Source organism: Loxodonta africana, chromosome 5 (assembly GCF_030014295.1).
Source record: "Loxodonta africana isolate mLoxAfr1 chromosome 5, mLoxAfr1.hap2, whole genome shotgun sequence".
Classification (NCBI taxonomy): Eukaryota; Metazoa; Chordata; class Mammalia; order Proboscidea; family Elephantidae; genus Loxodonta; species Loxodonta africana.
The window spans coordinates 70,532,543-70,544,767 of NC_087346.1; the positions used below are offsets into that span (position 1 = coordinate 70,532,543).

General features: G+C 35.8%; 1 protein-coding gene across 3 annotated transcripts in view; it reads right to left on the minus strand.

Moving 5' to 3' along the window:
• Positions 1–4,029: 4,029 nt before the first annotated feature.
• The window catches only part of COPS4 (COP9 signalosome subunit 4), a 49,109-nt gene continuing 40,913 nt past the window's right edge, over positions 4,030–12,225 (minus strand). Inside the window, exons 9-11 of one of the 3 annotated variants that reach the window (XM_064285650.1) lie at positions 9,211–9,326; positions 8,548–8,632; positions 4,214–4,705 (exon numbers count right to left, since the gene is read on the minus strand). In XM_064285650.1, the coding sequence (XP_064141720.1) occupies positions 4,572–4,705; positions 8,548–8,632; positions 9,211–9,326 (335 nt within the window). In that variant the 3' untranslated portion in view covers positions 4,214–4,571. Of the gene's footprint in view, positions 4,706–8,547; positions 8,633–9,210; positions 9,327–12,225 lie in introns of all 3 variants that reach the window. The other 2 variants (XM_003414112.4, XM_010594094.3) reach the window with 2 other exon arrangements.

Consider the following 12,225-nt stretch of genomic DNA (forward strand, 5'->3'; position numbering starts at 1 on the left):
TATCAAATTCAGTATGGCTCAATTTTGGTTAAATATTGAAGGATAAATGTGTGAAATAACACTTTTTTTTTTCACATTTCTTATCCTGTGACTCATCTGCAACATTTTTCATTGATGACACTCTTCCCAATTCCCTTAGTTCTCCTCCCCCATTTCCAAGCCCATTTCATTTATCGATGGTAGAAGTTGAATTCAGGGTATTGGCAGGAAAATGCTCTTCCTTGTCAGCTCTAGGGGAACGTCCCTCTTTAGCCCCTTCAGGGCACTTCTTCTAGAAGGACCCTCATATACTGTCTTCCCCTGTGCATCATTTTCTCCTTTTATAAAACACCTGTCAGGAAAGATTTGGATTGGGACTCACCCTCCTCTGATATGACCTTGTTCAATTTAACTGATAACAAAAGAAACTATTTCCAAACAAGGTTACATTTACAGGTACAGGGGTTAGGATTCAACATATCCTTTGGGTGGACACAATTCAATCCATAACACAGGTTCACCGTGTTGCTTCAGTGAGATAAAATGTAAAACCACCCAGAACTTAGTAGGTAGTTAACAAACTTGGGCAGCCTGCCCCTTCATATACTTACTCTATAGATGTGGGTGCTTTTGCAGGATCCTATCCTGGATCCATTTCTTTCACAACTATTTTCTCCTTAGATAATGCCATCTACTCTCTTGACTTCAACTGCCAAGGAGAACTCCAAATCTGTACTTCCTGTTCTCCCTCACTCCTGATCTCCAGAACGTGTCTTTGCCTAGTAGACAAGTCTACCTGGGTCCCCCCTATACCTTTCTACCCAACAGGTCAAATGATATCACCACTACTCAGTTCTTACAGATATCAATCATCCCTGAATTGTTTCATCAAACCTTCTCTTCCCCCCACATCCAGACGCCAACTTCTGCCACCTAAATTCCACTTGAAACCTCCACTAGATGATCTATTTTGTTTGCTGCCATATCCCCATTGCCTAGAACTGTGCCTGACACCTAGTAGGAACCTGCTTAAGATATGTATTGAGTGAATTAATCTGTCCCTTCGTTTTCAACTCCACCATCGTGGATGTAGTCCAAAACCTCATTATCTCTTTGGGGGGATCATGTTCATAGCCCCTGAACTAGTCTCTCTGCCTCTAGTCACTCAAGCTCCCCTTGCTTTCTCTCCAATCTATACTGTACAGTGCCTCTCATAAGTTAAATTGAAATGAGACTGTGAGCTTTCTAAAACACAGACCCTAACATTTTTTCTGGTCCTTTATAATGTAGTCTCAATTTACCTCTTTTGCTTAATCTTCTACCACTTCTTTCCTCTCAAAATTCCCAACTTTCTCAGGCTTCAACACATGTACTTTTTTTACATTTCAGATTCCAGTTGTTCATTGCTGGTATATAGGAAAGCAATCGACTTTTGTATATTAACCTTGTGTCCTGCAACCTTGATGTAATAGCTTATTACACTCAGGAATTTTTAGGTCAATTCTTTGGAATTTCCTATATAGTCATCTATGAACAAAGTCAGTTTTATTTCTTCCTTCCCAATTTGTATATCTTTTTTGTTTTTTTCCTGGTCTTTTGTATTAGCTAGGACTTCCAGTGTGATATTGAATAGGAGTGGTGAGAGGACTCATCCTTGCCTTGTTCCTAATCTTAAGCAGAAAGCATCTAGTTTCTCACCATTAGGTATTAGCTGTGGATATTCTTCATTAAGTTGAGGAAGTTCCCCTCTATTCCTCCTTTGTTTAGGATTTTTTTCAGGAATGGGTTTGAGTTGTGTCAAATGCTTTTCTCTACTGATTGATTATATGATTTTCTTCTTTAGCTTGCTTATGTGATAAAAACAACAACAACAACAACAAAACCAAACCCACTGCTGTCGATTCCGACTCATAGCGACCCTATAGGGCAGAGTACAACTGCCCCACAGTTTCCAAGAAGCACCGGGCACATTGGAACTGCCGACCTTTTGGTTACCAGCCGTAGCACTTAACCACTACGCCACCAGGGTTTCTTGCTTATGTGATAAAAAAAAAAAAATTTTTTTTTTTTTTTTAATCACTAGATTACATTAATTGATTTTTGAGTGTTAAACCAGCCTTGCATAAATCCCACTTGGTTGTGGTGCATAACTCTTAATATACTTTGTTAGATTCAATTTGCAAATATTTTGCTGAGGATTTTTGTCGACAGTCATTAGTTGTTGGTCTGTAGTTCCTCTTTCTTGTAATGTCTTTATCTGGCTTTGGTATTATGGTAATGCTGCCCTCATAGAATGAGTTAGGAAGTGTTTTTTCTGCTTCTATTTTCTGGAAGACATTATAGAGAATTAGTATTATTTCACCTTAAATGTTTGGTAGATTCAAGAGAGGAATCATCTGGGCCTGGTGCTTTCTTTTTTGGAAGATTAATTACGGATTCAATTTAATAGCTGTAGGCTTATTTCTGTTGGAGTATTTTGTCTTTCAAGGAATTGGTCCATCTCCTGTATCAAGTATGTGGGCACAGAATTATTCATAGTCTTCCTTTATTATTCATTGTCCACGGGATCAGTAGTGATAACCACTCTTTGATTTCTGATTTCAGTAATTTGTGTTTTCCTTCTTTTTTTTCTTGGCTAGCCTAGCTATAGGTTTACGAATTTTATTGATAAAGACCCAGTTTTTGGTTTCATGGATTTTCTCTGTTAATTTCCTGTTTTCAGTTTCAATGATTTCTGATCTAATTTTTATTTTTCTTCTGCTTGATTCAGGTTTATATTGGTCTTCTTTCTCTAGTTTCCTAAGGTGAAAGCTTATATTATTGATTTCAAGTTTTCTAATATATGCATTCAATGCTACAAATTTACCTCTAAGCACTGCTTTTGCTGCATCCTACAAATTTTCAGATTGTATTTTCATTTTCATTTAGTTCAAAACAGTTAAGCACTTGGCTACTAACCAAAAGGTTGGCTGTTCAAATTCACCTCGAGGTACCTCAGAAGAAAGGCCTGTAGATCTACTTCTGAAAGATCACAGTCATTGAAAACTCTATGAATTGCAGTTCTACCAAGATACAGAGGTCACCATAAGTCAAAATCAACTCTATGTTAACTGGTTTGGTTTTTGTTTTTTTCCTGGTAGTCCCTTAGAAACTACTCTGATAAAATAGATTACCTTTGTTACAGACAAAGCTCTTGGCATGATTTGAAATGGTTACATCCCCTTGGACACAGTTCAAAATGATTCAATTTTTCCCTCTCACTGACCATAACACAACAGAATTTTTCTCTATGACTGTCGTTGCTAGGTGCCCTCAGCCAATTTTCGACTCATAAAGACTCAATGCGACAAAGTAGAACTGCCCCACAGGGTTTTCTGGGCTGTGATCTTCACAGGAGTAGCCACTGGCTGGGTTTAAATGGTCAGTTTTTCCATTAGCAGCAGAGCACTCAACCATTGGAACACCAGGGCTTAAGACTAAAAAAAACCAGTTGCTATCAAGAGGACTCCTGACTCAGGGTAAGTCCATGCATCTCAGAGAAGAACTATGCTCCACAGGATTTTCAATGGCTGATTTTTCAGAGGCAACTCACCAGGACTTTCCTCCAAGGAGCCTCTGGATGGACCCGAACCTTCAACCTCTCAGCAGCTGAGCATGTTAATAGTTCCCAGCAACCAGGAACTCAGTCTCTAGCAATTCATCAGTTACAATTTAAGTGTTCTTACAAGTTACTAGCTACAGCAGGTTCTGCTCCTGGGAAGATGATCTAGGCTGTGATTCTCTGGATTCACTTGTTTCTCTAGTTTTAATGATTTGTGGTTTGACCTGTGACTTCAATTCTCTGATGGATCTAAGAATAGTTCTTCATTTTCCTTTTGTTCAGCTTTTGTCTCGTTATGAGGACAGGAGTGATGACTTCCAAGCTCTTTACATGTTGGAACTGAAACCAGCAGTTACTCACATACTCTTTTTAATCTTTTCCCACTTTCTCTATAAAGCTGGAGAGTAGTCTTACCTGACTTCTCTCCACTAAATGAAAAGCTCCTCCCCATGTGTTCTAGTACTTTGTGCAACTTCAAGTATTACACCTACTGTCTATTAGCTCTGAATGCCTGGTGAACAAATTTTTTACCTCTGTATTTCCAGAATACAGTATAAATCAATGCCTGCTGATTTAAAAGTGAAAAAATATTGCTCGCTAATTAAAAACAAAGTACTATTTTTATTTGGCTCAATTCTCCATTTATTAGAATAACCACATTTGGAGAGGCACAAAGCAATTAAGTTTTACATGACTACAAAGTTATCACAAATTCCAAACTTTTTAGTCACAGATATTTCACTTACTCCATTTAAAGAAAAAAGCTTTCAAAACATCTGAGTTAGCTTGATACACAGAGACCCTAAATATATGGGAACTACATTATTTTTAAATGCTTGCACTTCTTGCTCTAACAATGTCTTCCTTAAGTAGAATCCAGAATAAAAGGGATTGAAATGTGTAAGGTCATGATGCAAATGCTCTGGAGACAAGTGAAATTAATCTGTACAACATGGAAAAGGAAGTAGTGTGCACAGAGTTCTGTAAGGGCTCACTGAGCCATCTGGGCTTCCATGGCTTGTGCTGTCCATTCTGGTGCTGTCTGACTGATTTTCTCCAAAAGGTTATTCACTTGGAAACAAAGTGATTGAATCTGTTTGTCCCAGGTTGGCAAGGCTTCTCGTGCTAAAGAAAAAGGGAATAGTGTACAAAATTGGAATTACTCCTTTGCATTCATAGCAAATGTGAGCTACAAAATAAATGCAGAAGTATTAATTTTTAACAGTTTATGCCAAAACTCCTGGCTAATCAAATTAAGCTAATTAAGCAATAATTAAGGAAAGTACCCATGGACAAGATGGCAGGAGGAGACAGGAAAGCTAGTAATAGGGAACCCAAGGTCAAAAAGGGAAGTGTGTTGACATGTCATAGGGTTGGCAACCAATTCACAAAACAATATGTGTATTGTTTAATGAGAAACTTGTTTGTTCTGTAAACCTTCATCAAAAGTATTAAAAAAAAAAAAAAAAAAAGAACTCAAACTACATACTGCATTGGGCAAATCTGCTGCAAAAGGCCTCTTTAAAGTGTTAAAAAGTAAAGATATCACTTTGAGAACTAAGAAGAAAAAAAAAAGGGAAGTACCCAAAGCACATAATATAAAACTAAACAAACAAAAAAACCACACACAGAGAGAAACATACTATTACTCGTAAAAGCATAAAAAACAAACCAACCCTCCAACCTCAGCCACAACCACAAAAGACAGCCCACTGAAGCAGTCACCAGACAATGTTTACTGAGTTAGAAGGTACTGCCATCTACTGGGGAAAGTAAATTGATTTATATCTTCAAGGCTGACTCTTGAATTCTGTAAAAAAAAAAAAAAAAAAACCCAGTGCCGTCAAGTCGATTTCGACTCAGAGCGACCCTATAGGATAGATTATTTTAACACTTAAAACTCCCTTTCTCTCAAAAAATCATCTTTGAATCCACTATTTTCTTTCTACCACAAATTTTTAGTTAGAAATGAAAACTGGAGAAAAAATGCCATTCAAAATAGCATCAAAATTTACAGAAAAGGCATAGAACAGGGAAAAAACCCATAAAATCTTAAATAAAGGACGTAAAATAACTTGAATAGACACAATTATATTCCCAGATGGAGAAACAGTATCAGAGAAATATCAGTTCTTCCCTACTTAATACATAGTTTTTTAAAACTTCTAAAGACAATTCCCTTCTTTTGTTTCACTTTCTAAACAGGTAAAAATGATTTAAAGTTAATATTTTTTATGGGAGAATTAACGTTAGAAAGTATCAAAAAAAAAAAAAAATCGTTGCTGTTGAGTCTAATCCAACTCATAGCGACCCTACAGAACAGAGGAAAACTGCCTCATAGGGTTTCCAAGGAGCGGCTGGTGGGTTCAAACTGCCGTCCTTTTGGTTAGCAAGCGAGCTCTTAACCACTGCACCACCAGGGCTCCCCCTAGACAAATAGTTATGCAATTTAAAATAATGATGATTAATGCTAGGAAGAAATTCAGGATAACACAAGAACATGTCTCCTAAAGCCATATCCTAAACCTGAGGAGTCAGGAAAATCATTACCAATTAAACATCATTCAACTGAGACATGGAACAAATAGAAGACGGCTGGGTAGCGGTGGGTATTTCAGAACATTTGATGTGGAAAGGAATTTATAATGCTGGAGAAAACAAAAGATTAGAAAATCAGTGTGACTGGAGTAGCAAGAGAAAGCTATAAAGGATCAAGCCTTTTTGGAGACCATTTAAAGATCTGAACTTTGTACTATAAGCAATGGGGAAGCCATTAATTAACATGTGTCAAGCAAGAGAGTGAAATGATTTAATCCCTTTTTTTTCCTTATGTTTGCATTGTTAAAACCTAATGATCACTCTGGCTGTACCAGAGCAACTGGGCTAGAAAGGTGCAATTGTCGATGTGAGAAAAAACATTAATAGGCTATTTCTAAAGCCAGGAGGATTATGGGGGCTCAGAATAGGCTAGTGACAGTAAGAAATGAAAAGTAGGTGAATTCCAGATGTACCTAGTAAGTAAAATTGACAGGATTCTTGGCAGTGAAGGAGGGAGGTGTCAAGAATAAGAATGCTGGAAGAAGTGAACAATGCAGTTTTTGGATGGTTGGTTGGTTATCTGTGTGGGGAAGTCAGGGTTGGAAGATAATGAATTCAGTTTTAGATATGCTAGTTCTGAGATGCCTACAAAGCCATCAGGTGGAAGATATCTAGTAAATTAGAGCCATGGGTCTGGGACTCAAAGGAGAGATCTGCATTAAATAAGTAAATTTAGGTATTGTCTGTATAGAGACAATAACTGAAACAACTGGAGTAAATAAGATTACTGCACGACTCAGTAAAGGGAGGGGAAAAAGGCCTAGTATTAAGCCCAAATAACTCCAGTATTTAAATTTAAAGGCACTACAGAAGAGAGAGAGCCTGCAAAGATGACTGGGAAGAATATCTGAAAAAGTAGGGGGGAAAGCAGGAGGATGGGTGGTGTGGGGGGGGATATCACAGAAGGCAAAGGGGAATGGGTGTCAAAAAAAAAAAGTGAGTGACCTACTTTCCAACATTTGATATGCTTTAAAGTCAAGATGAGGCCTGAAAAGCATCCACTGGATTTGTTAACAAGTAGATCACTGGTGACCTTGGCAAAAATAGTCAAGTAATGGAAACAACACTGAAGTCAATTAAGAAGTGAGTAAAAGGTGAAGAAATGGAGACAGTAATCATAAAATAACTTTGTAAAAGAGTCATCAACCATTTCTAGTAGAAACACAGTGTTATCTGCAGGAGATAAAAGATCCAGAACGGATTTTTGTTAAAATGAGAAAGAAGTGAGTATGTTTAAATATCGATAGAAAGAAGCTAACAGAGAAAGAAAGAAGACAGAGAAAATAACTCCTAACCTAAACTTCCCAAATAAGTTTTGTTTTGCTTTTTCTTTGGGGGTGGATGGGGGTCAGAAAAGGGATCCAAAACGCAAGTGGAAGGACTGGATAGGGAGATGGATACCATCTCTACTATAAAAAAAAAGCAAGAAAAAGAGAGATTTAAGATAGCTAAATTTAGAGATTTATAAATCTGATAAAGTTAACATAATTTCAGACCAAGGGCTATTTTTTTTTTTTTTTTAAATAAAACAAGAAACAAGGTTTTCTGCTGTGAGAGTGAAGGAGGAGGCAAGTCAGAAATTTAAGAGGAAAAAATCTGAAATAGTTATTGCAGAGTAAGCAAAAAGTAGACTAGAGAATTTTATCAAGAATTCTAGGTAGTGCTGAGGACCTATGACCTTGAGTTTACAGTGGTACCTTCCATCTTGTTCTCTGACTCTTCTCCAGCAACATTAGCTAGCTACCCAAGTCTGGCACGGAAAAGATGGAGAACGAGTTCATTCAAAGTGGGAGTTTTACTGGAATAAAAGTCAAAAGGCAAGTGTTCTGAGGTTGGTGTAAAAAGGTAACTGAAATAATGAATCATGGAACCCAAGTCAGATAGACAGAAAGCTGTGGTCAGAGTAGGGTATTTCAAATTAAAATTTTACAAGTGGAACAGTTCTAGGTATAGCAAGCTCTAGCACATAACTGAAGTGGGAATAAGGGGCTAAGGAGGAGTTAGACAACGAGAAAGTCAAGGGATCTATTTACCTGTGTGCCTCCATTAGCTTAAGTAGCTGCTTAAGAACCGAAACTGCAACTATCATTTCTATATGCCCAATACATGGCACATCATCAATAATGTTTGACGAGATAATGGACTTATGTAACAATTCCTCAAATTTTTCCTTAGCGAAGAAAATGCTACAGTACATATATTCATGCATATAACTTCTTAAAAAAATATTTTAAATTATTTCTTTGGGAAATAAGCTCATTCCAGTAGTGATGTTCTGGGTCAAAGGAAGTTGCTCAACATATCTTAATGATAAATATGTAACAATGTGCTATTATTGTATTATGACAAGAAAAAACAAAAACTCTTACTTTCAAAATGAACTATTCCATCAATCTGATCAATAAATCCATTCATCCGTCCTTCTGTTATCATTTGAGATGCTATCTTTTCTGCCTTTGAAAAAACAAAACAACAAATGCTCAGAAACTTGAACATTTAATTATATCTAACAGTTATTCACATAAGAAAAGCTTTTGGTTTAGCTATCGTGGAGCTTTATGTATGGGTTCCTCTGAGCCATTTATTAAAAAAGCCAATCTGTAAATCTACCTATTATATCTCAAATGGAATATTACCGTTCTCTCGAAGAAATAAAATATTTAAATTTGAGTCAACCTATGTAGAAAAGATAAACAGAGCATTTACCAAAGCCTTAAGTTACTCAGAAGACAACAACCACTAGGAAGTAGGTATCCTCACAAAACGTGTGTCCTAATCTGGGACACATTTAAGATTTCCAATCTGGGTCACAATTTATAAATTATAAAACACAATTTAAAAACCCAAAAAGCTAAGACAAATCCATTACAGTACCATTTTAACTTTTAAAAAATTTATTCCCATTTACTTGAGACTTTACGTATACTTTTTTCGTGCAGTTTCTAATACTTACCAATCATACATTTTATTTTCTCATACTTCAATAGTTTCGTCTCTTAACTTTATTTTTATGTGTTAGAACAAGAAAATACCTTAGCTGCAGGGATCTCTAAAAGAGCTCCAAGTTCTTCAAAGGTAATATTATTATATAATTTGCTTGCAGACAACAAATTATGTTCAATAACAGCTCTGTCCAAAATACTGGAACCTTAAATAAATATAAACAAGGTGGTTAAAAGTTTGAATCTAGTTTTGTGCTCTAAAAAAATGTGTCATTTTTTTTCCTAAAAAATTTTAGGCCTGTAATAACTCATAATTATTGTCTTTATCCACCTATCAAAATTTTTAAAATAACCAAAATGACTTACTTGATACAGCTGGAATAAAGTACAATTAAATAAAAATAACAATTTAGATAATGAGTGATTTGACAAGTAGTTATTAAGTAGCTGAAGGGATTCAAACCTTTGCTTTTGTGTTTTATTTCTTAGGCAAACTATCAGATTCACTAACTTTTCTTTTCCTGCTATAAGCACAAACTTTTACCAGCAAACAGCACCAGCATCCATATAACAGGCATGCCATCTATTCTGCTAGCTTAATAAAGTCCCTGGATCTCGATTCTTCTGGGCACTCCACAAGTACCTTATTCTGAGGTGACTGGGAGAAATGTCCTGAAGGGGGGATCAGCTAATCTTCCTGAGAGATCAGGTATGGGATCTTCTTCCTGTAAACTGGGTAATAAGGAACCTGAAGATGTTAGGGCTATAAGGCCCAGCCCTCAAGGTGTTAGACTGCTGGTGTTAGACCCAATTCTTATATGATTATTTCTGTTGAGCATATACTACAGACAAGAAACTATGATAGGTTGAGGGGATAAAATAAATTAATAGCCTTTGAGGAAAGTGCTGTCCTTTCCAGTACATTCAACAAAGCTTAGAACCCCTCTTTCTTATGACAGCCTAGCCCCTTTTCTTGAATTTCATCCATATTCTTATTTTTCTCTTAGCTCCTACTTCTCACATCACTGGTCATTCTCAGTCCCCCTTGCTAGTTCCTCCTACTGTCCCTTACTTCTTAATATTAGAGGACTCAATTTTGCATTCTCATCTCTTCTTTCCTCCTAGATTATCTTAATACCACCAATATGCTGATAACTATCAGATGTTAATCTCAGGTCCAAATCTCTCTTCTGATCTCAGATTCATGTATCCAACTATCTAAAAACATCTCCACTTGGAAGTTTCACAAACATCTCAGATTTAGCATACTTAAAAAAGGAATTCTTGACTTTTCTTCTCAAATCCATTCCTCTCCCAGTCTACCACATCTCAATAAATAGTATCTTTAGATGAAGGAAAAATGTTATTTTTTAAAAATCTTATATGTAAGAAGTTACCCGTGTGATATGTGGAAAATTATTATTGCACTAATTTAACAGCTTAGATATAGGAACAGTGCTTAGTAGTGGCAGAGCTGAAACTCCCTAAAGCTGAAAGTTATAAAAAATTATGTATTTATAAATATTAATTGTATTTCAATTACTATCAATGAAAAAACAAAAACTGAAATTAAGAAAATAATTCCACTTATAATATCAAAAAAAATACTTTGGAATAAATTTAACAAAAGAAATGTAAAATTTAGCTTGAGAACTATGAAACATTGTTTAAAGAAATTAAAGAAAAACTAAATAAATGGAAAAACATAAGAGTCAATATTGTTAAGATAACAATACTCTCCAAATTGGTCTACAGATTCAATGCAATCCCTCTCAAAATTCCAGCCGGCTTCTTTGCAGAAATTGACAAACTGGTCCTAAAATTCATATGGAAATTCACGGTACCCAGAATAGTCAAAACAATATTGAAAAAAGAATAAAGCTGGATGATTTCACACTTTCTGGCTTCAAAACTTACTACAAAGCTACAGTAACCAAGTCAGTAGAGTACTAGCATAAGGACAGGCAGATTGATTAACAGAATTAAGATTCTAAAAATAAACCTTTATACTTACAGTCAATTGATTTTTTACAAAAATGCTAAGAACACTGGGAGAAAAAGTCTTTTCAACAAATGGTGCTAGGACTAGATAGCCACATGTGAAAGGTACAGTTGGAACCCTAACTCACACCATAAAAAATTGACTCAAAATAGATCAAAGACCAAATATAAGGGCTAAAACTATGAAACTCTTAGAAGAAAACAAAGTAAATCTCCATGACTCGAATTAGGCACAAGTAGCCAAAGATAAACAGATAAATTAGACTTCATCAAAATTAAACATTTTTCTGCTTCAAAAGGTACTATGTTGAAAATATAACCCACAGAGTGGGAGAATATATTTGCAAATCATATATTTGATAAGGGACTTCTACCTAGCATAAAGAATTCTTACAACTCAATAATAAAAAAGACAAATAACCTAATTTAAAAACAGGCAAAGGATCTGATAGACTGATCTCCAGAGAAAATACATAAATGGCTAATAAGCACAAGAAAAAGTGTTCAACATCATTAGCCATCAGGAAAATGCAAATCAAAACCACAATGATGTACCATACTTCATACCCACAAGCACAGGTACTATCAGAAAAAGTTGGTGAGGATGTGGAGAAAACTGGAACCATCATCTAATGCTTGTGGGATTGGAAAATGGTACAGCCACAGTGGAAAACAGTACCACGGTTCCTCAAAAAGGTAAACACAGAACTACCATAAAAAAATATTTTTTTATTAATAAACAATATTAATAGAACTACCATATGAGCCAGTAATTCCACTCCTAGGTATATACCCAAGAGAAATGAAAACAGGGACTCAAACAGGTATTTGTACACCAATGTTCATTGCGTCATTACTCACAATAGCCAAAAGGTGTCCATCAACAAATGAATGAATAAGTGAAATGTGACATATACGTACAATGGAATATTATTCAGCCATAAAGAGAAGTTCTGATACATGCTACAACATGGATGAATCTTGAGAAATATTATGCTGAATAAAATAAGTCAGACACAAAAGGACAAATATTTTATGACCTCACCTATATGAAATATCCAGAATAGGCAACTGAATAGAGAACAAAGTTTATTAGTGGTGGTC